General features: G+C 56.0%; 3 protein-coding genes across 3 annotated transcripts; 2 read left to right on the forward strand and 1 right to left on the reverse strand.

Moving 5' to 3' along the window:
* The first annotated feature begins 4,898 nt into the window (after positions 1–4,898).
* On the forward strand, positions 4,899–10,031 carry MFRP (membrane frizzled-related protein). Its single transcript, XM_020872018.2, has 13 exons — positions 4,899–5,234; positions 5,356–5,458; positions 5,576–5,689; positions 5,808–5,969; positions 6,104–6,317; positions 6,748–6,878; positions 7,006–7,131; positions 7,353–7,429; positions 7,807–7,955; positions 8,472–8,602; positions 8,731–8,853; positions 9,590–9,717; positions 9,807–10,031. The coding sequence occupies exons 1-13, from the start codon at positions 5,181–5,183 to the stop codon at positions 10,029–10,031; spliced, it is 1,737 nt and encodes a 578-aa protein (XP_020727677.2). The 5' UTR covers positions 4,899–5,180.
* A 133-nt stretch (positions 10,032–10,164) lies between these two features.
* Positions 10,165–12,727, forward strand: C1QTNF5 (C1q and TNF related 5). The gene is made up of 3 exons (XM_020872019.2): positions 10,165–10,943; positions 11,221–11,477; positions 11,819–12,727. The coding sequence occupies exons 2-3, from the start codon at positions 11,264–11,266 to the stop codon at positions 12,298–12,300; spliced, it is 696 nt and encodes a 231-aa protein (XP_020727678.2). The 5' UTR covers positions 10,165–10,943; positions 11,221–11,263; the 3' UTR covers positions 12,301–12,727.
* Positions 12,728–14,550: 1,823 nt separating this feature from the next.
* RNF26 (ring finger protein 26) lies at positions 14,551–17,337 on the reverse strand. The gene has a single exon (XM_020871969.2). The coding sequence runs from the start codon at positions 16,770–16,772 to the stop codon at positions 15,474–15,476; it is 1,299 nt and encodes a 432-aa protein (XP_020727628.2). The 5' UTR covers positions 16,773–17,337; the 3' UTR covers positions 14,551–15,473.
* Between the last annotated feature and the right edge of the window lie 2,040 nt (positions 17,338–19,377).

The following is a 19,377-nucleotide window of genomic DNA, read 5'->3' on the forward strand; positions in this document are numbered from 1 at the left end:
CAAGAGCAAACCAGCATGATCTGTTGCATACCTGGGCCCATGCACCTCTAGAGGCACAAATGAGCATCTGGACAGGAGGCAGGGGGCAACAGAGAGAATAGCATACATAGTCTAAGCAAAGTACTTCATTTCTGTGGGCTTGTTTCCACCTCTGTAATCTGTGCACAAGAGCTACTCAGAATTGTGACTGTGAGAATCTGGCACATAGTAGGTACTCAATGGATGTCCATTTCCCCCAGCCTCACCTCCATTTCCAGGACTGTGCCATCCACACTCCACTAAGATTCTCATAGCGTGTGATCCTTGGCAAATGCCGAGCTCCCCTGGCCTCTCAGAGTGCTTCTGACTTTTCAGGAATGCAATAAGTATAGTACAGCATTGCCCAAACCACACAGAATTGGTGACGCAGAGCACTGTCTGAGCATTCCAAGGCCAAGGGCTGAGCTCTTCTTATTTCCTGGTACTCGGTGTGACCTTCCTCTTGGAGCCCGCAGAGGGTGGGCTGGGATAGAGCTGCAGTCGTCCTGGCTCCTAGAGACTAAAGATCCAGGAACCAGAGGGGTGAGAGTCAAGGGTACAGGAGGCAGTGAATAACGAGAGGAGAGTATTTGACAGACTTAGTGAAGGAGAATTAAGTCCAAATGCACGCCTAGAATGCTGGCCCTAGGAGCAAGCAAAAGGAAAGTCTTCAGAGGACAAGCCTGGACAAAGACAGGTAGGGTGGGTACAGTGTGTGCCAGGGACCAGAGAGAGGCTGATCTGGCAGGAGTGGAAGTCTGGGGCTGGAGGCCCAGTAGGAGGGAGAGCTAGTGAGCCAGAGTGTAGAAGGTGATAGCTAATTTCAGCTGGCCTTGCCCTTCCTGGTTATGGAGGGGCCACAGAGAGCCAGGCAGGCCAAGCTTTTGCAAGAACCAAAGCAAAAGCCCAGTGGAGCTTCCAGGGGTCTGGAAATCGCCTGAGCAAGAAAAGGGGTCACTTCCCCCTTTGCTTGTTAGTTTTATCCACAGTGGCTGGCAGCAAAGTCCATGCAGTCGCCCTGGTAGGGGCAAGAAAAGGGAGGGCTGGAGACACAAAGTCCTTGCAGGTAGCGAAGAGGTGGGGACACCCCTGAGAAGGAAGAGGCAAGAAGGCCAAGGCCTGGGGCCTGCAAAGGAGAAAAGGAAGCCCAAGAGACAGCCAAGAATGAAGCAAGAACCTGGGACTCGAGCCGCCAGCAGAAAGCCTCCCCCTGGCCTCAGGGCCCATGCCTCCTCCGCACACCTGGGCTCCAGCAAAGGCCGCCTACGGGGCCCTTGCCCACAGGCCCTCTCGCCCCAACTATTCTATGCGGTTTGCAGAAAAACTTGGAAGGGAAGAAAAAAATAAAAAAAGAAAGGAAGAAAAGGAACAAAAGCTAAAAATTCAGAATCCAGTAGACCCAGCTCTGAAACCCAGCGCTGCTCCTTGCCGGCTGTGTGACTCTGGCGCCTCAGTGACATCTGGAAAATGGGAACAAAAATGCCTCCCTGTCCTTGCCTCGCGGGGTTGTTGTGAGGGTCAAATGAGCCAATGAGTGAAGGGTCTAGGTTCTGTTTCTCTCATCTGTTCACCCAAGCCATCTTCCCACCCTGCCCTGGTGCCTCGCCCCCCTTACCTCCTCTCCTAGGAACACTTTCACGAAGCAGCCAACTGCAAGGGGTGTCGTGGAGGATGGCCATGGGCAAGGGCAAAGCCAGAGAGACGCTTCCAGCCCTGCCTGCCTCCCCCCTGCCTCCTTGCTACCACTTCCCCACAAACAGGGACTGTTCTGAGACCCGGATCTGACCAAGCCACTCCCTGCTTAAAATGGGTCACAACCCAGGCTCTTGAGGCCCACAGTGCTAAGCAGCCCCTCCTTTCTGGAATCCCTACCCAACCCCCAAGTTTTACCTATTAGAATTTTTTACAGTTCTCTCACTTTTTTCCAATTAAAAAAATTTTTTATTTGGCTATACCAGGTCCTAGTTGCAGCATGGTGGGATCTAGTTCCCTGACCTGGACTAGAACCCAGGCCCCCTGGAGTCTTATCCACTGAACCACCACAGAAGTCCCTCAACTCTCTAACTTGAGACTAAATATCCACCTCTTCCAAGAGGTCTCCCTGCCTGTTATAGCTATCAATATTTTCCATGTTAAAATTTGAAAGGAATATAAATACTTATTAATTTTTAAATAAAATTTTAAAATAACAGTAAACCTTTCACATGCTAGCATAAGTAACATTTTCTTTCTTTTTTTGGCTGCACCACACAGTTTGTGGAATCTTAGTTCTGTGACCAGGGATTAAACCACCTGATTGAACCAGTGACCCCCTGCAGTGGAAGCACACAGTCCTAACCTCTGGGCTGCCAGGGAATTCCCTTAATTTTTTTTTTATTTTTATTTTATTTATTTATTTTTTTAGTTCTACCACTTTATTGCTACCAAGCCATCTCCCTCCACCCTTGTGCACACATGCTCAGTCATGTAACCCCATGGACTGCAGTCCGCCAAGCTCCTCTGTCCATGGACTTTTCCAGGCAAGAATACTGGAGTGGGTTGTTAAATTTTTTTTTTAAACTGCATTTTCCAAAACAAAAAGAACTTAGGAAGAAGGATAGTATTTACATTTTTGCAAATCTCAGTAACACCTGGCTGGATTCTCACCTGCTTCACATCAGGCAGCCTCAGCTGTGTGCTCAGGAATGAAAGAGAGAAGGACAAATAATGCCTGTGTTATTTATGGACAATACTTTTGACCTTTTAAACCCTCTAAAAGCAGTCCAGCCTTAGGACCCAGGAAAGCCTTCTCCCCTAGACAAAAGTGCCCCAGGGCCCTCCACTGGGTGAATGGAGAGGAGCTGGGAACTTCCCTGGTGGTCCAGAGGCTAAGATTCTGAGCTCCCAGTGCAAGGGTCCAGGTTGGATCCCTGGTCAAGGAACAAGATCCCACATGCCTCAGCTAAAGTGACTGCATGTGTCAACGAAGATCAAAGATATAGTGCAACTAAGACCTGGCGCAGCCAAATAAATATTTTTTAAAAAATAAAAAGAGAGACACAGACTTAAGGAAACAAACTTATGCTTTCCAGGGGGAAGGGGTAGTTAGCGAGTTTGGGATGGACTGCTACACACTGCTATATTTTAAATGGAAAACCTATGAGGACCTACTGTATAGCACAGGGAATTCTGCTCAACGTTCTGTGGCAGCCTGCATGGGAGAGGGGTTGGGAGGAGAGTGGATACATGTATGTGTATGTCTAAGTCCCTTTGCTGTTCACTGGGAACTATCACACTGTTAACTGGCTATGGTGGTGGTGAAAAGTCACTCAGTCATGTCCGACTCTTCGCGACCCCATGGACTGTAGCCTACCAGGCTCTTCCTCCATGGAATTTTCCAGGCAAGAATACTGGAGTGGGTTGCCATTTCCTTCTCCAAGAGATCTTCCCAACCCAGGGATTGAACCCGGGTCTCCCGCGTTGTAGACTTTATCACTTTACCGTCTGAGCCACCAGGGAAGTCTCCAATATAAAAATGCTTTTGGCGTTTAAAAAATTAAAATTAAAAAAAATTAAACAAATAAAAAGAGAGAGAAGAGCTGAATGTGTGCGTGTGAGGAGAGCTGCCTCAGGATCACAGACTCAGTCTCCCCTCTTCTCTCCCCACTGGGTTCCTTACTTAGTTCCCCTCTGTCACAAGCCTGCCTCAGGCCAGTGTAGAGGCATAGAGGTGTGTCTGAGAAAATGTGTGTTTTGGATTTTCCCAGTTCAGGGTTCAACGCCTATCTCGGTATCTCACCAGCTGTGTGAATTTGAGGAAGTTACTGAACCTCTCTGAGCCGTAGGCCATCATTTGTAAAAGGATTATGCAGTTTCACAGTGATTCAAGGAGAGAAATTGCACTTAGGATCTCTCACCCAGGGCTAGTATGTAACAGACATTCTACAAACAGTAGGAAAAAAAATATGCTGCTTCCCCACCTCCTGCCCTGCCCGACTCAGCCGGAGCATGGCCGAGTCAAAACAGATTACAATCCCTTTCCAGTCTCCCTGCGGACAGCTGCGTCAGGCGGGGATTTTCCAGAACTTCGCTCCTGGAGAGAGAGACATGGAGTGATGTAGTTTGCAGAGGGCAGATTTTCTATCCCGCAACAGCAGATGGCACCACCCACCAGAATTCACAGCCCATCTGAAGGGCCTGCCCTGACCCTGCCCAAGGCCTCAGGCACCTTCTCCTCCTCTGTCCTTTCTCCTGCAGCCTGAAGTGGCACAGGAAGAAGCAGCCAACCCCTCAAGTTCACAAGCAACCCCTACACACCATGTCCTGCTCACACCATGTTCTTGTCCCTGGGCACCCAGGTGCTTTAAGGGGACTTTCAAAGACCCAGCTTGGGTAATGCCTCAGTCACCCTGATGCCAAGGAGCAGTTGTTATTTACTCGCTAAATTGTTGTCTGACTCTTTGTGACCCCATGGACTGAAGCCCACTAGGCTCCTCTGTCCATGGGATTTCCCAGGCAAGAATACTGGAGTGGTAACCATTTCTTTCACCAGGGGATCTTCCCCACCCAGGAATTGAACCCCCATCTCCTGCGTTGGCAGGCAGAGTCTTTACCCCTGAGCCACCTGGGAAGCCTAGAAGGAGCAGAAGGCCACTGTTTTTGTCCAGGGCCCTCAGGACTCACAGGCTTTGAAGCTGCCAAGTCCTCACAGCTGGCTTTGAAGGCTCCCTCATGCTTGCAAAACTGCCCCACTGCCCGCCTTTCCTCCCAGCACTCACTCAACACCTCAGTGAGATTAAGAAAGGGGGTGACCAGCTCCCCGTCACAGCCCACACAGAGCACCCAGCTTCCTCTGCAGGGTGCCCTCAGCCATGGCCTGTGCCTTTAAGGACCGCTGCTGTGTGCCAGGGTCTTGACTTCAGCATCCTCAGCTGAGTTGGATTAAGGGACCGTTCCATGCCCTTGCGAATTCCTTCTGGCTGTTGTCCCTTCCCCCACACGGAGACATAGCCAGCAGCCTGAGCCAGTCTGCCTAAGGCAGCAGGAGAGCTGGTCTAGCCCGACTGCCCGCAGCCTCAGGGAGCAGAGGCTGCCCCTTGAGAGGGGGACTGGGGCAGGAAGTAGGCTCTTTAGGGCCTTGTGCCATCGCAGGGACTCCAGAAAGCCATGCAGAGCCTAGAGCCATGAAGGACTGCTCAGATATCGTCCTCTGTGTGGAGACGACAGAGCTGAGCAAGGTAGGGTCACCAGGGCCACTCCCGCAAGACCCGGACGCCTGCCCAGGGCTGCCGTGCCCCGTGAACAGACCTGCCGGGCAGCGCTGCCACCGGCCCTCAGCCCTCAAATCTCTCCCTCCAGACTGAGTTCTGCAATCCTGCTTTTGAGCCTGAATCAGGGCCACCCTGCCCCCTCCCCGCCCTCCAGGAGGACGCCAACTGCAGCGCCCGAGCTCCCTGGCATGGTAACCGTCTCAGGGGGTGACCCGGGGGTAGGACAAGAAAGGCCTGGCAGCTGAGGGCGGTAGGTGAGGGACGCCCAAGGGAGAGGGCTCTCAAAAGCCCGCCCTGCCTGTCCCCAGGTCGGCATCCCCGACGGCTGCAGCCGGACTGCCGCTTCTCCTGGCTGTGTGTCCTTCTGCTGGCCGGCCTGCTGCTCCTGCTGCTCGGGCTGCTGGTGGCCATCATCCTGGCCCGTAAGTCCCCAGGGTCTGCTGGAAGAAGGGCTTTAGGATGAGACTCCATGAGCTCTACTGCCCATGCCCCCAAGGGATCCAGAGCCTCTGAGTCCCTCCTCCATCTTGTCACCTCCAGAATTGCAGGCTACAGCCCCACCCGGAGCCACCTACCATCCACTGCCTTCCCGAGGCCTCGCCACCATTGACACTACCCCTGCCACCTCCACCACCACCTCCCAGGCAACTGGGACCCCTAGAGGGCAACCAGAGGTAGGAGTGAGCCTCGCACCCCAGTCCGGTGAGTACTCGGGGCTGATCTTCCTGGAGAAGGGCCCAAGATGGCAGGAGGGGGTGTGTGGGAAAAGGCACCTTGAGGAAAAAAAAAAACTCTCTCTTCTTTTGACCTCTGAATGCTAACCTCCATCTCTGCAGCCTGTGGGGGCCTCCTTCCCGGCCCAAGGGGCTTCTTCAGCAGCCCCAACTACCCAGACCCTTACCCACCCAATGCCCACTGCGTGTGGCATATCCAGGTGGCCACAGACCATGCAATACAGCTCAAGATTGAAACACTCAGCACGGAGAGTGTGGCCTCTTGTCTTTTCGATCGCTTGGAAATCTCTCCTGAGCCTGAAGGCCCCCTCCTCAGGTAGGTTCCTCTGTCCCCAGAGATCCCAAGCGCCACTCTCTCACCCCTGTCCTGAATGACTGTCTGGAGGGCAGAACCAGGGAGATGCAGAGGGAAACTCTTGACTGGGAGGAAGAAATGGAGAGACTTGGCCTCTGCGCCCAGCTCTGCCACCATCTTGCTATATGACCTTGGGAAGGTCACTTCCCCTCTCTGACCTTGACTTCCAAATCTGGAAGCTCCTGCATGTCTTTCCCATGAATCAATGCTTCAAGGATGGACAAGCAGGTGCCAGGGAGGTCACGGCTCTGCTGGGAAGAAAGGGAACCTTTTTCGACACATCGTCCCCAGGATGGGGCTTCAGGAAAGAGGACCACAGAGCTCAGGCAGGCTCCACTCCTGCTGGCCCTGAGCTCTGAGCCGCCATCACCCCCAATCTGGCTTCTTGCAGAGTATGTGGGAGGGTGCCTCCCCCCACACTCAACACCAATGCCAGCCGCCTCCGGGTGGCCTTCGTCTCTGACAGCAGTGTGGAAGGATCTGGATTCCATGCCTGGTACCAGGCTGTGGCCCCTGGACATGGTGAGTGTTCTCCCACCAAATGCCCAGCTATCTGTCAACCAGCCACTTTCCTTCCCTCCAGCTGCTCCCAGTCCTGCAAAAGGGGTAGAGACTCTAGAGGGTTCTGAATCCAGATGCCTACCCCCAGGGCGCTGTGCCCACGAGGAGTTCCCCTGTGACCAGTTCGTCTGCTTGCTGCGTGACTCGGTGTGTGACGGTTTCGCCAACTGTGCTGACGGCAGTGATGAGACCAACTGCAGTGCCAAGTTTTCAGGTACAGGTCCGATCAGCCTCGGGGTGGGTACTGTCTGATCCAAGTGCAGGCTGGACCCCCCCTGACCTGGCCCAGATCCAAACCTGCCTGGTCATCCTTCTGGCCCAGAACTTGTTTCCCATGGGCACAGCCAAGACTCTTTGCCGCTGTCACTGCCGGGCCTACTGGCCAAAGGCACAGATCGTGGTAAACTCATGAGCCTCCTCCTCTCCTCTCTACAGGGTGTGGGGGGAACCTGACTGGGCTTGAGGGCACTTTCTCTGCTCCCAGCTACCTGCAGCAGTACCCTCACCAACAGGTAAGCCAGCCAGCACTCCATGGGGAGGGCAGTGGGGCACACGTGGGCACACCTGAGCATCGGGGTTAGTGCAATGGAGAACAGCATGGCAGATACTCCTTGTACCTGGACAGACCAGAGATCAAGCAGACAGGAAGGGGACATTATTAAGTGCTTACTAGGCACCCAGCTCCCATGCTGGGTAAGCTTATCTCTGAGACCAGACAAGTTAAAGGCCCTTCCGCGAATGATGATGAGAGTGGTGTGGGCCAAGCCCCCCCCCCACCACCACCACCACCACATGCACCCGGGGAAAGCCCGTCTGGAGCTCAGCCTGGGGACCCTGATTGGGACAGGAGAAGGAACCCATAAATTACCCGACCTGTGCCTTCCCCAAGCTTTGCACCTGGCATATCTCGGTGCCTGCTGGACATGGCATCGAACTGCTCTTCCACAACTTCAGCCTGGAAGCTCAGGACGAGTGCAAGTCTGACTACGTGGAGGTGTACGAGGCCCGCAGCTCAGGGGCCCTCAGTCTCCTGGACAGGTATAGGGCAGATTCACGGGAGGAGCCAAGGATACACCCCCGCCTCCACTGCCTGATGTCAAGGCTGCCCACAAATTACCACAGCCATTCAGTAGCATCATTGTCCTCTTTTGCACCAAGCTGGAGGTCTCCTCACTGTCACACTTTTTTTAAAAAAGGCCTGTCCTTCCACACCTTTGTACCTGTCCCTCTCGCCTTGACTCCTTACATTGCTCCTCCAGGAAGCCCTCCCCAGGCCTCTCCCACTCCCAGTTCTCCTGGGTCCGTGTTCACTTCCCCCGGAACCTTCACTAATTATCCCCAGGTCGAAGTGCCTCAAGTTCAAGCAGTGTGTCTAGTCCTTTGTCTACTGAACACAGGTGTCTTCCTCCCATGAGTCAATGACTATGCCTCCCATCCCCTCTGGCATCATCCAGAGAACCTGGTTCCTCCACCCGCCCCGGGCCTGCAAGAGGCCTCACGCATGCTCGCTCAGCCAGGCGGCCTGATGCCAGGACCGCTGCCTGCTCTGGACAGGTTCTGTGGAGCAGAGCTGCCCCCGCGTCTCATCTCCTCGCACCACCAGCTGGCAGTGCTCTTTAGGACAGACCATGGCTTCAGCGTTGGGGGCTTCTCAGCCACCTACCGGGCCCTCAATGCCACAGAGGGTAGGTGGCCCTGGGCACTTGGGTGTGGGCGGTAGGGGCGCCTCCAGAAGAATGGGGAAGGGATCTAGACCCTGGTCTGAGCACAGTGAAGGGCATGGGGATTCAGACATGCCCCCCTGTGCCTGCAGGCCCCTGTAGGCCCGGAGAGTTCCCCTGCCAGGATGGAAGGTGTAAGAGTCTGCAGTGGATGTGCAGCACGTGGCGAGACTGCGCCGATGACAACTGCAGCAGCCCCTTGTTCCCAACCCCAGGTGAGGAGCCGGCCCCAGGGCACTGAGGGCAGGGCTGGCAGACTGGGAAGGCTGGGTGCCCATCCAGAGAAACCCGCGGGCAAGCGTCTTAACAGTTACCCCGTCCTTCCCGATGGGGGCTGGGGGCCCCCTGTTCAGACTCTGGACCACTTCACCAAATCCTGAAGGGATTCTCCCCCAGCCATGGCAACAGTATTTAGAGTTACCCCCAAAGCAAATGGGAATCTGGGAGACGATGGTTGGGGCTTCAAAAACCAGTCTGGCCTTTACCACACAGAGAGGTCCACCTCACAGATGTGGGTGAGCCCGGGGGAATTCCTTCCAGATGGCTAGTGGTTCTGCCAATGTTGGTGACCCTTGCTTCCTGAGATCACAGAGGTGCCTGCATGATGCCCGGGGCTGGCGAAAGATGCTTGGAATAGGCTCCCGAGAACAGGAACCCTTGACATGTATATAAGGCACCTCTCCGTGTTAGCTCCTTTGATTCTCACAATGGCAACCCACTCCAGGATCTTGCCTGGAGAATTCCGTGGACAGAGGAGGCTGGCGGGCTACAGTCCATGGGGTCGCAGAGTCAGACACGACTGAGCGACTGACACTTTCACTTTCTTTCCATATTACCTCCTTTGGTTCTTACAAGCCCCGTCTGACCCATGAAGGGTGATTAGGGGACTTGTCCCCAGCCACACAGGCAGGGAGTGCTCCCCAGGGTGACTCTCCCCTCCCCTCCCTGCAGAGCTGGCCTGTGAGCCTGTCCAGGTGGAGATGTGCGTCGGTCTGAGCTACAACACCACGGCCTTCCCTAACATCTGGGTGGGCATGACCACCCAGGAGGAGGTGGTGGAGGTCCTCAGAGGTTACAAGGTGCTCCAGGCAGAGATAAGGAGGAGCCCCCAGGAAGGGAGGGAATCTGGGGAGCCGGGTGCCTGAGGGCTCCCCTCTTCCTTCCACAGAGCCTGACAAGCCTGCCCTGCTACCAGAATTTCCGGAGGCTCCTTTGCGGGCTGCTGGTGCCCCACTGCACCCCACTAGGCAGCGTCCTTCCCCCTTGCCGCTCTGTCTGCCAGGAGGCAGAGCGCCAGTGCCAGTCTGGCCTGGCGCTACTGGGCACCCCCTGGCCCTTCAACTGCAACAGGCTGCCTGAGGCAGCTGGCCTGGAGGCTTGTGCCCAGCCCTGACCCTGAGGCGGGGCCCTTGCCCTCTGTTACACACCCTCTTTTGCCCATCAGGGTGGGCAGGCAAGGGGGCAAGGGAAGGGGCCCAGCATGGAACTCTGCCCATCCCCCTCACCTAGGGGTCCTCCCAGGGAGGGGAAGAGGAGTCCTCAGTGACGCTAGTGGAGCCCCCCACCCTCCCGCATCCTCCCCTATGCCTTTACTTTCCCCAGCTGCTGCAAACAGCTGGCCTGACTCCACCGCTGTACCACTGACAATCTGGAGCTCTTCCCACCCGTGTCTGACCTTGACTTCCTGTTTTCTGCCTTTCCCATCTCCCATCTGGTTTTTCAGGCTCTCTACCACCCGCCTTCTGACATTTTCATTTATTCAACAGAAAATGTCATCTAGAGTCTAGTTATGTGGCAGGGCCTGTTCTGAGCCCTGGCCATCCAGTTGTCTACTGCTCTAGAACCCTCCACCCTCAGTTCTCAGCTTCTATTTCTCCTGGATTTATCCTTGGTCTCTGTTATCCTTGGTCTCTGTCGCTGCATCATCTCTGCTTCCAGCTCCTTGGAGCTATGGATGCCCTGAGCGTCTGTCTCTCACAGTTCTGCCTCTCTGTGCCCGCCTCAAACCTCTCCCTCCTCTCTCCCCCAAACTTTGGCCGGCCGCCGCGCGACACCACGAGTTATTTCCCTGCTATTTCCCGGCCTGGGCTCTTGGCCCCCGAGCAACTGGTTTCCTCTTGGAGTCTGGGAGGAGCACCGCGGAGCCGGCAAGGAACGAACAGGACCAGGGAGACACCGGGGACAGGGGGAGCCTGGCTGGAGCGAAGCGCAGGGAAGGCAGCGCTGGGGTCACCTGGAGGGTCTGGATTAGCGAGAGCCTCGAAGGCCACGGAGACAGCGAGCAGCCCCCGGCGCCGGGAGGGGCGTGAGTGGGGCGGGGAGATGGGGCTGGGGGAGGGGACTGTGGGAAAGACTGGGCGCCGGCCGGGGCTGGAAGAGGAGGGAGGTCCGGTCTGTCCTTCCCTCGGCGCAGGGCTTTAGAGGTTCCCGAGTCTAGGGACCCCTCTTCTTCCCCACGCGGCCACTCAGCCTCGCTCAGGGACACGGCAGTGGGGTGGGGACTGAGCCGGCCGCGCCCGGAGTGGGGACCGAGACAGGTCCCAGGATTCTTGGTCCCGACTCCCGTCCTGCCCGGCCCACAGACGACCAGAGGCCCGCGGCGTCCGGGCTCCGCGTGCCAGCGCCATGAGGCCGCTCCTCGCCCTGCTGCTCCTGGGCCTGGCGACCGGCTCGGCCCCTCTGGACGACAACAAGATCCCCAGCCTGTGCCCGGGGCACCCGGGCCTCCCCGGCACGCCGGGCCACCACGGCAGCCAGGGCCTGCCGGGCCGCGACGGCCGCGACGGCCGCGATGGCGCGCCGGGGGCTCCGGGAGAGAAAGGCGAGGGCGGGAGGCCGGGTAAGCGGCGCCTCGGCGGCGATCGGTGGGGATGTCCCAGTGAGCGCGGCCCGGCTCTTGCCCGCGGGGTCCCGAGCTAGGGGTTCACGCCAGGGGGCGCCGCTCCCGTCCCCGCCCGACCCCGTCGCCTCCGGGAGCGCGCAGAGGAGTGACTCAGCGGGGGAGCCGGAACCCCTGGGACCCTCAGATCCACCCCGAGCCCTGCAGGAAGCGGGGATGGGGGCCCTGGGGCGCAGGGCGGCCCCAGCTGGGAAGGGGCGGCTGGGAGGCCGAGGGAGGGTGCGGGAGGACCGCGGCGGGCGCACCCTAACCGCTCTGCTTCCCTCCCCCCCAACCCGCAGGCCTCCCGGGGCCGCGTGGGGAGCCCGGGCCGCGAGGAGAGGCAGGACCCATGGGAGCAACCGGGCCGGCGGGCGAATGCTCGGTACCTCCGCGCTCCGCCTTCAGCGCTAAGCGCTCTGAGAGCCGGGTGCCCCCGCCGTCGGACGCGCCCCTACCCTTCGACCGCGTGCTGGTGAATGAGCAGGGACATTACGACGCCGTCACCGGCAAGTTCACCTGCCAGGTGCCCGGGGTCTACTACTTTGCCGTCCACGCCACCGTCTACCGGGCTAGCCTGCAGTTTGATCTGGTCAAGAACGGCGAGTCTATCGCCTCTTTCTTCCAGTTCTTCGGGGGGTGGCCCAAGCCAGCCTCGCTCTCCGGGGGCGCCATGGTGAGGCTGGAGCCTGAGGACCAGGTGTGGGTACAGGTGGGCGTGGGGGATTATCGATTGGCATCTATGCCAGCATCAAGACAGACAGCACCTTCTCTGGATTTCTAGTGTATTCTGACTGGCACAGCTCCCCTGTCTTCGCTTGATGCCCACTGGGAAGTGAGCTCGTGCTCTCTCACTCCTAGGGGAGGAGGGAGTGACACCGACTGGCCCCATCACCCGGGAGGGCTGGCCCCCCTGGAGTATCCCGAATGACTGCAGAGGTGGGGTGGGGGCTTCTCTGTTCTGCTGCCGGCAGGGAATGGGGATCAAGGCTGAGATCAGGGCTGGCAGCATGGGGCAGTAGCTGGATTTCTGCCCTAGATCAAAGGAGTTCGCTGTTCTGGCAGGTTTAGTTCCCCCCAGTTGCTCTGGCCCGGGACCCCCAGGTGCGGTGCTCGCTTCCTGGTCCTCTGTCTCTCTGGGTCTTCCCTCATCCTTCCTGCTCCTGGGCCCTTTTTCTCAGAGATAATTCAATAAATCTAATAAAACCCTCCTGCTGGCTTCAGTCTTTCTTTACTGGTGGAAATGCTTTGATTCCAAGAATGGGGAGACATGGGAGAAGGGTGGAGGGAGAGGGTGCTCAGGCAGAAGGAAGGGCTCTGAGGCTGGATGGAGCTATGGACCAGGACATACAGAAAACAGGCCCAGGTGATGAAGAGACCGGTCCACGGAGCTGCCCCCCAAGCGGTGTAGGTTGTGAACAGGAGCGCCCTGCTGGGGATGGTGTCCTGGTGGGGGACTCCGGCCACCCAAGAAGGCACACCTTTTTCTAACTCAAAGATATTATAAGAACTGGCTGGAGCTTCAACACACACATCCCTGCCCTGACCAACAAAAAGGAACTTGAGATTTTCACCCATGGCTCCTCTGGCTATGTGCCTGTTTCGTGGATGACTGGAACGCTATTTCTCTGTCCTCGAGGCCAGGGGAGTGGAGTGTCCCTGGCTGTCTAGAGATGTCATTTTCGGAGATGGCCACAAGGGGGCGCCCCAGTTCCAGAATGCAGCAGTGACCCCAGATAGCTTGAGCTCCTGGCTACTAGGGCGATTAGGTAGAGGAAGGGTTTTGAGGTCTCCCAGTAGGATTCCAGATGGGGGTGGGGGATAATGGGGTCATTTGCTCCCAGCTCAGGAAGTTTATCTTCTCTCATAAAATGTTTATCCTCACATTAAACAGAGACTGGAAGGAACTAAGCCTCCCCTTGATCAGCTCCCCCTCCAGGGTTGGGGGAAGGGAGGCAGAAAAGCCCTTCCTCAGACCTCTCCACTCCAAGGTGGATGTGGGGAACGCTCCCTCACTGTGCTAGGCCGCGCCACTAAGTCTGAGGCTAGCCGCAGAGCCCCTTCAAGTCTCCCCGCCTTGTCCCGCCCCTAACCCAATGACTAACAAACCCTGGCTTGCCAGACCCACATCAGCTCAGGCTCTCAACGCAAAAGTGAAGGGGCCTCTCCTCAGCGTTTCCTCCTGACCTACCCCTTTCCCCCCTCCCCTCCTTCCAGAAGGCTGTCCCTGGCATTATGCTCCTACATTTAACATACAATTATGGGGTAGTGTTCCACCCCCCTCCACCCCTTTGCAGGTCATGTGAGGATTGATATGCCCAATGGGGACTGGGCCCATTAAATGAGCTCCCAGCTCTCCCAGCTCTCCATGAGGAGGCCCCGCAGCTATGCTCCAGCCCATCATAGCGCCGCTCTCTGCCAAGAGACACAAAGACAAGCACCAGCTCCTTCAGGGATCTCAGGGTAGATTGGACTCCAGGCAGCAAGGGCCACAAGTGCTCTCCTGGAAAGTGTGGCACTAGAAGAAAAACTTGCTCAAAGGGTAAGTTCACATTCCTCTCTCCAAGGGCTCAATTCTGGCAAATGGAAAAGATAGGGCTATGCTTAGTCGCTCAGTTGTGTCTGACTCTTTGCAACCCCATGGACTGTAGCCTGCCAGGCTCCTCTGTCCATGGGGATTCAGGACAGAATACTAGAGTGGGTTGCCATGCCCTTCTCTGGGGGATCTTCCCAACCCAGGGATCAAACCCTGCAGGTCTCTCACACTGCAGGTAGATTCTTTACTGACTGAGCCACCATGGAAGCCTGGAAAAGATAGGGAGAGCTTTCCAAAAGCCATGCATATGAGAGGGCACAAATTGGAGAAGGTAAAAGCAAATCTAGCCACACAGGGCACGGGCTCTCCCCAAGGCACCCTATCTCAGCTCTTCCCCTGCCAGTTCCATCAACTACACTTGTTGGGACTGAAAGACCCTGCTGGAGCATCCGTTACCATAACCAACCAACCCTTGCAAAGATGCACACAGAGGCCATCAGAGCTGTAACACAACTTTATTCATTGGATCCTGGGCCAGATGGACCCCTCAGGGAGCTGCATGCCCCTCAGCCCTGGCTCCTGTATTTGGACCCTAGTGAAATGTGCAGTCTGCCCTCCCCAGTGGCAGGGAGAGACGGACAGAAGGGGAATACCATTTTTGTCTCTGTGATGTGGGGAGTGAAAGGAAGAACAGAAATCTGGTTATCCCTCCTGAGGTTCCCAGTGGTGCTGGGTATCAGAGGGTACATGGTCCCAAAGCCAGGTGCAAACATACACACATACACACACACCTGGGGGGTAATGCTTGATCCCAGCTGTCGGGTCAGGTAAGGAGGGAGCCTTGTAAGATCACGACAGGTAGAAGCAGCTCAAAGGGCACCTGAGATATACTACCCCCAAAGCCTGCCAGAGCATAGCAGCTCCAGCTGAAAGTAAATGTTCAAGATCATTCTAAGGCCCTTGAGTTGCCAAAATACCCAAATGACATTGATGTGCATGGCTGAAGAAGCTGGGAAGGAAGTGGGCAGGGAGCAGGGAGAGAACCTACAAATCCACAACAGAAAAACCAGAAACAAAGTGGGGGGAGTCCCCAATGCTGGCATCAGGGTGGGCCCTGGCAGGCTGGAGGGGAGTCCACAGTGAACAGTCTCCAGGGCCTTGCAGAGCGACACCCTCGCCACCCTTGGCATCACAGGGAGACACGGGGTAAGGAAAAGCTGTTACCCTGCCCCTACCCAAGTCACAGTCTTCCAGGGTTTCCCATTTCAATGTCCTGGAGATGCAGCTTAGAGACTCAGCACGATGACTGTGGGGGCAGCAGGGGATGGAGGCCGGGACCCAGAGATCAGGTGTGAAGGCTGTCTGCGCGCAAATGGCTGTGTGGAGCGTGGAGGGGTGGGCAGGAGGGAGGGAGGAAACCTTCAGAGGTAGACGTTGAGGGTCTGCAGGATGCCCCGACGGCACAGTGGGCAGTTGCGATGGTAGACGGGGTGGCGCATCAGGATCTCAGTGCAGGCCTGGCACAGGCACAGGTGCCGACAAGGCAGAAGCAGCACCGTCTTGCTCTGGTCCTGGCAGATGACACACTTCTTCCGCTCCTCCTGCTCCTTCAGCAGTTTCCACGGGTCCTGCCCAGCTACAGACTCCTCCATGTTGAGCCTCTCCCGGCCCCGGGCTGCCGTCACTCTGGCCATCCTGACCTCCTCTTCTGCCTCCGATTGGGGCCCAGCTTCAGGAAGAACGTCCTGTTGCCATGTCCTGGCTGAGGGCAGCCTCCTAGGGCCACCCTGGGGGGCTCCAGGGGCCCCTCCCCGGTTTGGCCAGCTTGCCAGCTGCAGGCTACGGCTCCAGACTCGGCGCCAGGCCTCCAAGCCCAGGACTAGCCGAGAGAGACGCACAACATCCTCTCTGAGCCGGTGGTAGGATGGCCGGGCATGGAGCTGACTGAGTGCCCGGGTGGCCAGCCTCAGGGTGAGGTCCGGGTGCAACAGAGTCACTGTCACTGCCAGCACACAAGCCAGCAGCACCAGGCCAGTGAGATTGACAAGCACAAAGCTGGCCAGGAGGCGGGCAGCTGAGGCCAAGAGCTCCAGCACTAGCTGGCAGGGGGTCCAGAGAAGGATGGACATGGCCACGGCACTGCTAGAAATGTGGGCTAGGAAGGCAGCCACTACATCTGTCATCCTCCACAGCGGCCCCATCACTGCATCCCACAGGGCCAGCACGAGAGAGAAGAAGTTCTGAGTGCCAATGAGGCAGATGTTGACCAGGCTATTGATCACGTAGGCCACCAGGCTCATGGTGATGGCACAGATGTCACAGATCTGACGCAGCAAAGCATGGCCATTGGAGATCATATTGAGGATACCTCGGTGGAGGATCTCCCGACTCCTAAGCGCCCCATGGGAGGCCAGGTGCCCCAGGAGCTTTAGGCTCTCCAGGCCAGAACAGCAGCTGTACAGTACCGCAGACAAGGCCTGCAAGCCTCCACAGGTGAAGCGGACCATAGCTTCAATCAAGGCCAGCAATGAAAATAAGACTCCACGGCCCAAGTGCAGAAGACTAGTCAGTACCGTGTGTGGCAGGTTGTAGATGAAGGCCAGGAGCCAGGCCAAGGAAGCCAGGAGGGAGGACACCAGCAGAAAGTTGAGATCCAACACCAAGGTCAGCACATCCAGCAACAGGCCCACCCCATTCACTACCAAGTACACAGCCTCCATGATAGGGCTATGGGGTTGGTCCAAGAGAAGTCTGGCACCCGGTTGAGGGGGGGTGTCACGGTTGTCAATATTTGGGGGAAAGGGGGCTCAGGGATTAATCTGGAAGGGAGGTGAACGGTCTCTCCAATCTGAGAGAAGCTGAGGAAGAACTGGGTTAGAAGTGGAGTCTCAGGGGAGGGAAAGAGGGCCAGGTCTCCCAGTTTTGAAGGCGAGCTGTTTGGGAAGAAAGAGCCCAAACATCTCTAAAGTGGAAGTGATCCCGGGCTGGAGGAAAAAAATCTCAGCTTTGGAGGCCTGCTGGTGGCGTACCACGGCCGGGCAATGGGTCAGATCGAGAGGAGACCGGGAACGGAAGGGATCGGGCCAGGCCGGGGCCGGGTGGGGGCGGCGCAGGCTGGGCGCGAGCTCGCTGTCCAGCTACGCAGGTGCCCCTGTCCCCTCCCGGCCCCCGTTCTCTAGGCTCGCGGCTCTTTGCGCCCAAGGGAGCAGGAGGGAAGGGAGCGAGCCTTAGCAAACCCCAGGCGCGGCCTCTACTCCGCTGGGCGCCGCCATCTTGTGTGATACAGGGTGGGGCAAGAGGCATGTCAAGGAGGGAGGGGCGACGAACTCTGGCCAATCGGTGAGACCAGGAAACGTCGAGCGCTCATTGGTCCGTTTGAACGGCGCCCAAACACATTCAGTGCTCTTACAGAGGTGGGGCGGAAACATTGAAATCCCCGCCCCCCTGAGGCGGGGATTGGTCAATTGAAGGGCAGAGGCGAATTGCCCCAGACCCGCCCCCTAAAGGAGCAGGACTTTGTGTATGTGTGTTCTGTGACTCAGTCGTGTCAGACTGCGACTCAACGGACTGTGGTCTGCCAAATTTCTCTGTCCATGGGATTTCCTAAGCAAGAATGCTGGAGTGGGTTGCCATTTCCTACTCCAAGGGATCTTCCTGACCCAGGGATCGAACCCACCTCTCTTGAGTCTCCTGCACTGGCAGGTGGATTCTAAAGGAACAGGAAGGACTTCGGACTGGGCTAATACGGCGCTGTTCTTTCTCTTCTCCTCCAGCCTTGATTTTTTTTTTTAAGTACGGATTGGTGGTGACTGTTCTGAACCAGGCTTTAGGATTGCGCCGCCTCCGCAGCCAGACTCAGTCCCTTGTCCTCCTCCATTCATCCATTTACTCCGTCGTGTATTGAGCTGCTACACATGCACTGGGGACGCAAAAAATGTTTAAGACCTGCCTGCTCACAAGCAGTTTAAGGGGAAACAGATTGTGATCGGGGATTCCCAAGCTGCTATTTCCAAACTGTTTCCTCAAGCTCTGTCACGTTTTCTCAGCATCCTCAGGAGATTACCTCATGTCGGTAAGAAAAAGAGGTCACAGGCCGGAAATAGCTCACACTCCTAGTCCAGGCCCTATTCATTTGTTTACTTAAACACTCTAGTTAGATATCTGCCTGGGCAGCCTTAGTAGTGACCTCAAAAATTTATCCCTTTTTAAAATATTCAAATAATATTTAAAATATCTAAGATCCTATCCCAAATATATTGAGAGCCTGGTGTTCTTAGTAAAGTCAAGAATACTTGGGGGTCTGAGCCTTCCCCAGGCCTCTATTGCTTTAATTTCCTGCTTCCATTTGTCCACTGAAAACAATGCACAACAAGAAAGTTGTGAGTTAAATTTTACTCAGGGGAAAACAAGGACTATAGGCCAGCAGACAGTCTTTCAGATAGTTCTGAGGAAGTGCTCAGAAGAGGTAAGAGGGGAGGTGGATATATATATATATGCAATTTTGGTAGGTAATCAGGCAGACGTGCAATTTCACATGTGTTTTTACAGAAGGCTGCTGCTGGTCACAGGAAGTTTGCTGCTAGTCGTGAGAAGCAGATGTCTCAGTTAATGATTGTAGTGCTTTTCTAGATATAAGAAGGCGCAAGAATTTGGGTTCATAAAATCTCCTGAAAATAACTATCCAAAGGCCTGTTCTGCCTGTTTTTCCCAGAGCACAGAGTGCTCATTCCTGCTCTTGGCTCTGAATTCCCTTCAGGATATGTCAATGTTCAGTGACTGGTGGCCTATGACAGTTTTTAGTTGGCACATTAAACTCTTCATCTCCACTCTGGCCTGGACTTCTTAAACTGTCCCCATCACCCCACCCTTGACACTGCCTGAATCCTTTCTTTCCCAAAGGACCACTGATTCAAGGCTGAAATATTTGCACACCAATTTTTATAGCCTCAAGACCAAGAAAATTCCTACCAGACGAGTGGCTTTAGTGATTGGTTAAGATGCTATGGGCATTTCCCTGGTGGTTCAGATGGTAAAGAATCTGCCTGCAATGCAGGAGATGCAGGTTTGATCTATCCCCTGGAGAAGGGAATGGCTACCTACCCACTCTGGTATTCTTGCCTGGAGAATTCCAGGGACAGAGGAGCCTAGCGGGCTACAGTTCATGAGATCACAGAGTCAGACACCACTGAGCAACTGACACTTTCACTTTTCAGGATGCATTGAGTGGGTATTTTACCTAATACGGGGTCAGGGAACTGACTGGTTTAGATGATCTGAAGGCTTATGGCAGCAGTAGATATAGGGCTCCATCAGTTCCAGAGATTT

This window comes from Odocoileus virginianus, chromosome 10 (assembly GCF_023699985.2).
Source record: "Odocoileus virginianus isolate 20LAN1187 ecotype Illinois chromosome 10, Ovbor_1.2, whole genome shotgun sequence".
NCBI lineage: Eukaryota > Metazoa > Chordata > Mammalia > Artiodactyla > Cervidae > Odocoileus > Odocoileus virginianus.

Bases quoted from the DNA above. Each gene is read 5' to 3' on its own strand.
- MFRP (XM_020872018.2), top strand. From the start codon at position 5,181: ATGAAGGACTGCTCAGATATCGTCCTCTGTGTGGAGACGACAGAGCTG. The intron at 7,430-7,806 runs GTAAGCCAGCCA...GCCTTCCCCAAG, and splicing joins AGCAGTACCCTCACCAACAG to CTTTGCACCTGGCATATCTC. The intron at 9,718-9,806 runs GTGCTCCAGGCA...TTCCTTCCACAG, and splicing joins AGGTCCTCAGAGGTTACAAG to AGCCTGACAAGCCTGCCCTG.
- C1QTNF5 (XM_020872019.2), top strand. From the start codon at position 11,264: ATGAGGCCGCTCCTCGCCCTGCTGCTCCTGGGCCTGGCGACCGGCTCG. The intron at 11,478-11,818 runs GTAAGCGGCGCC...CCCAACCCGCAG, and splicing joins AGGCGAGGGCGGGAGGCCGG to GCCTCCCGGGGCCGCGTGGG.
- RNF26 (XM_020871969.2), bottom strand. From the start codon at position 16,772: ATGGAGGCTGTGTACTTGGTAGTGAATGGGGTGGGCCTGTTGCTGGAT.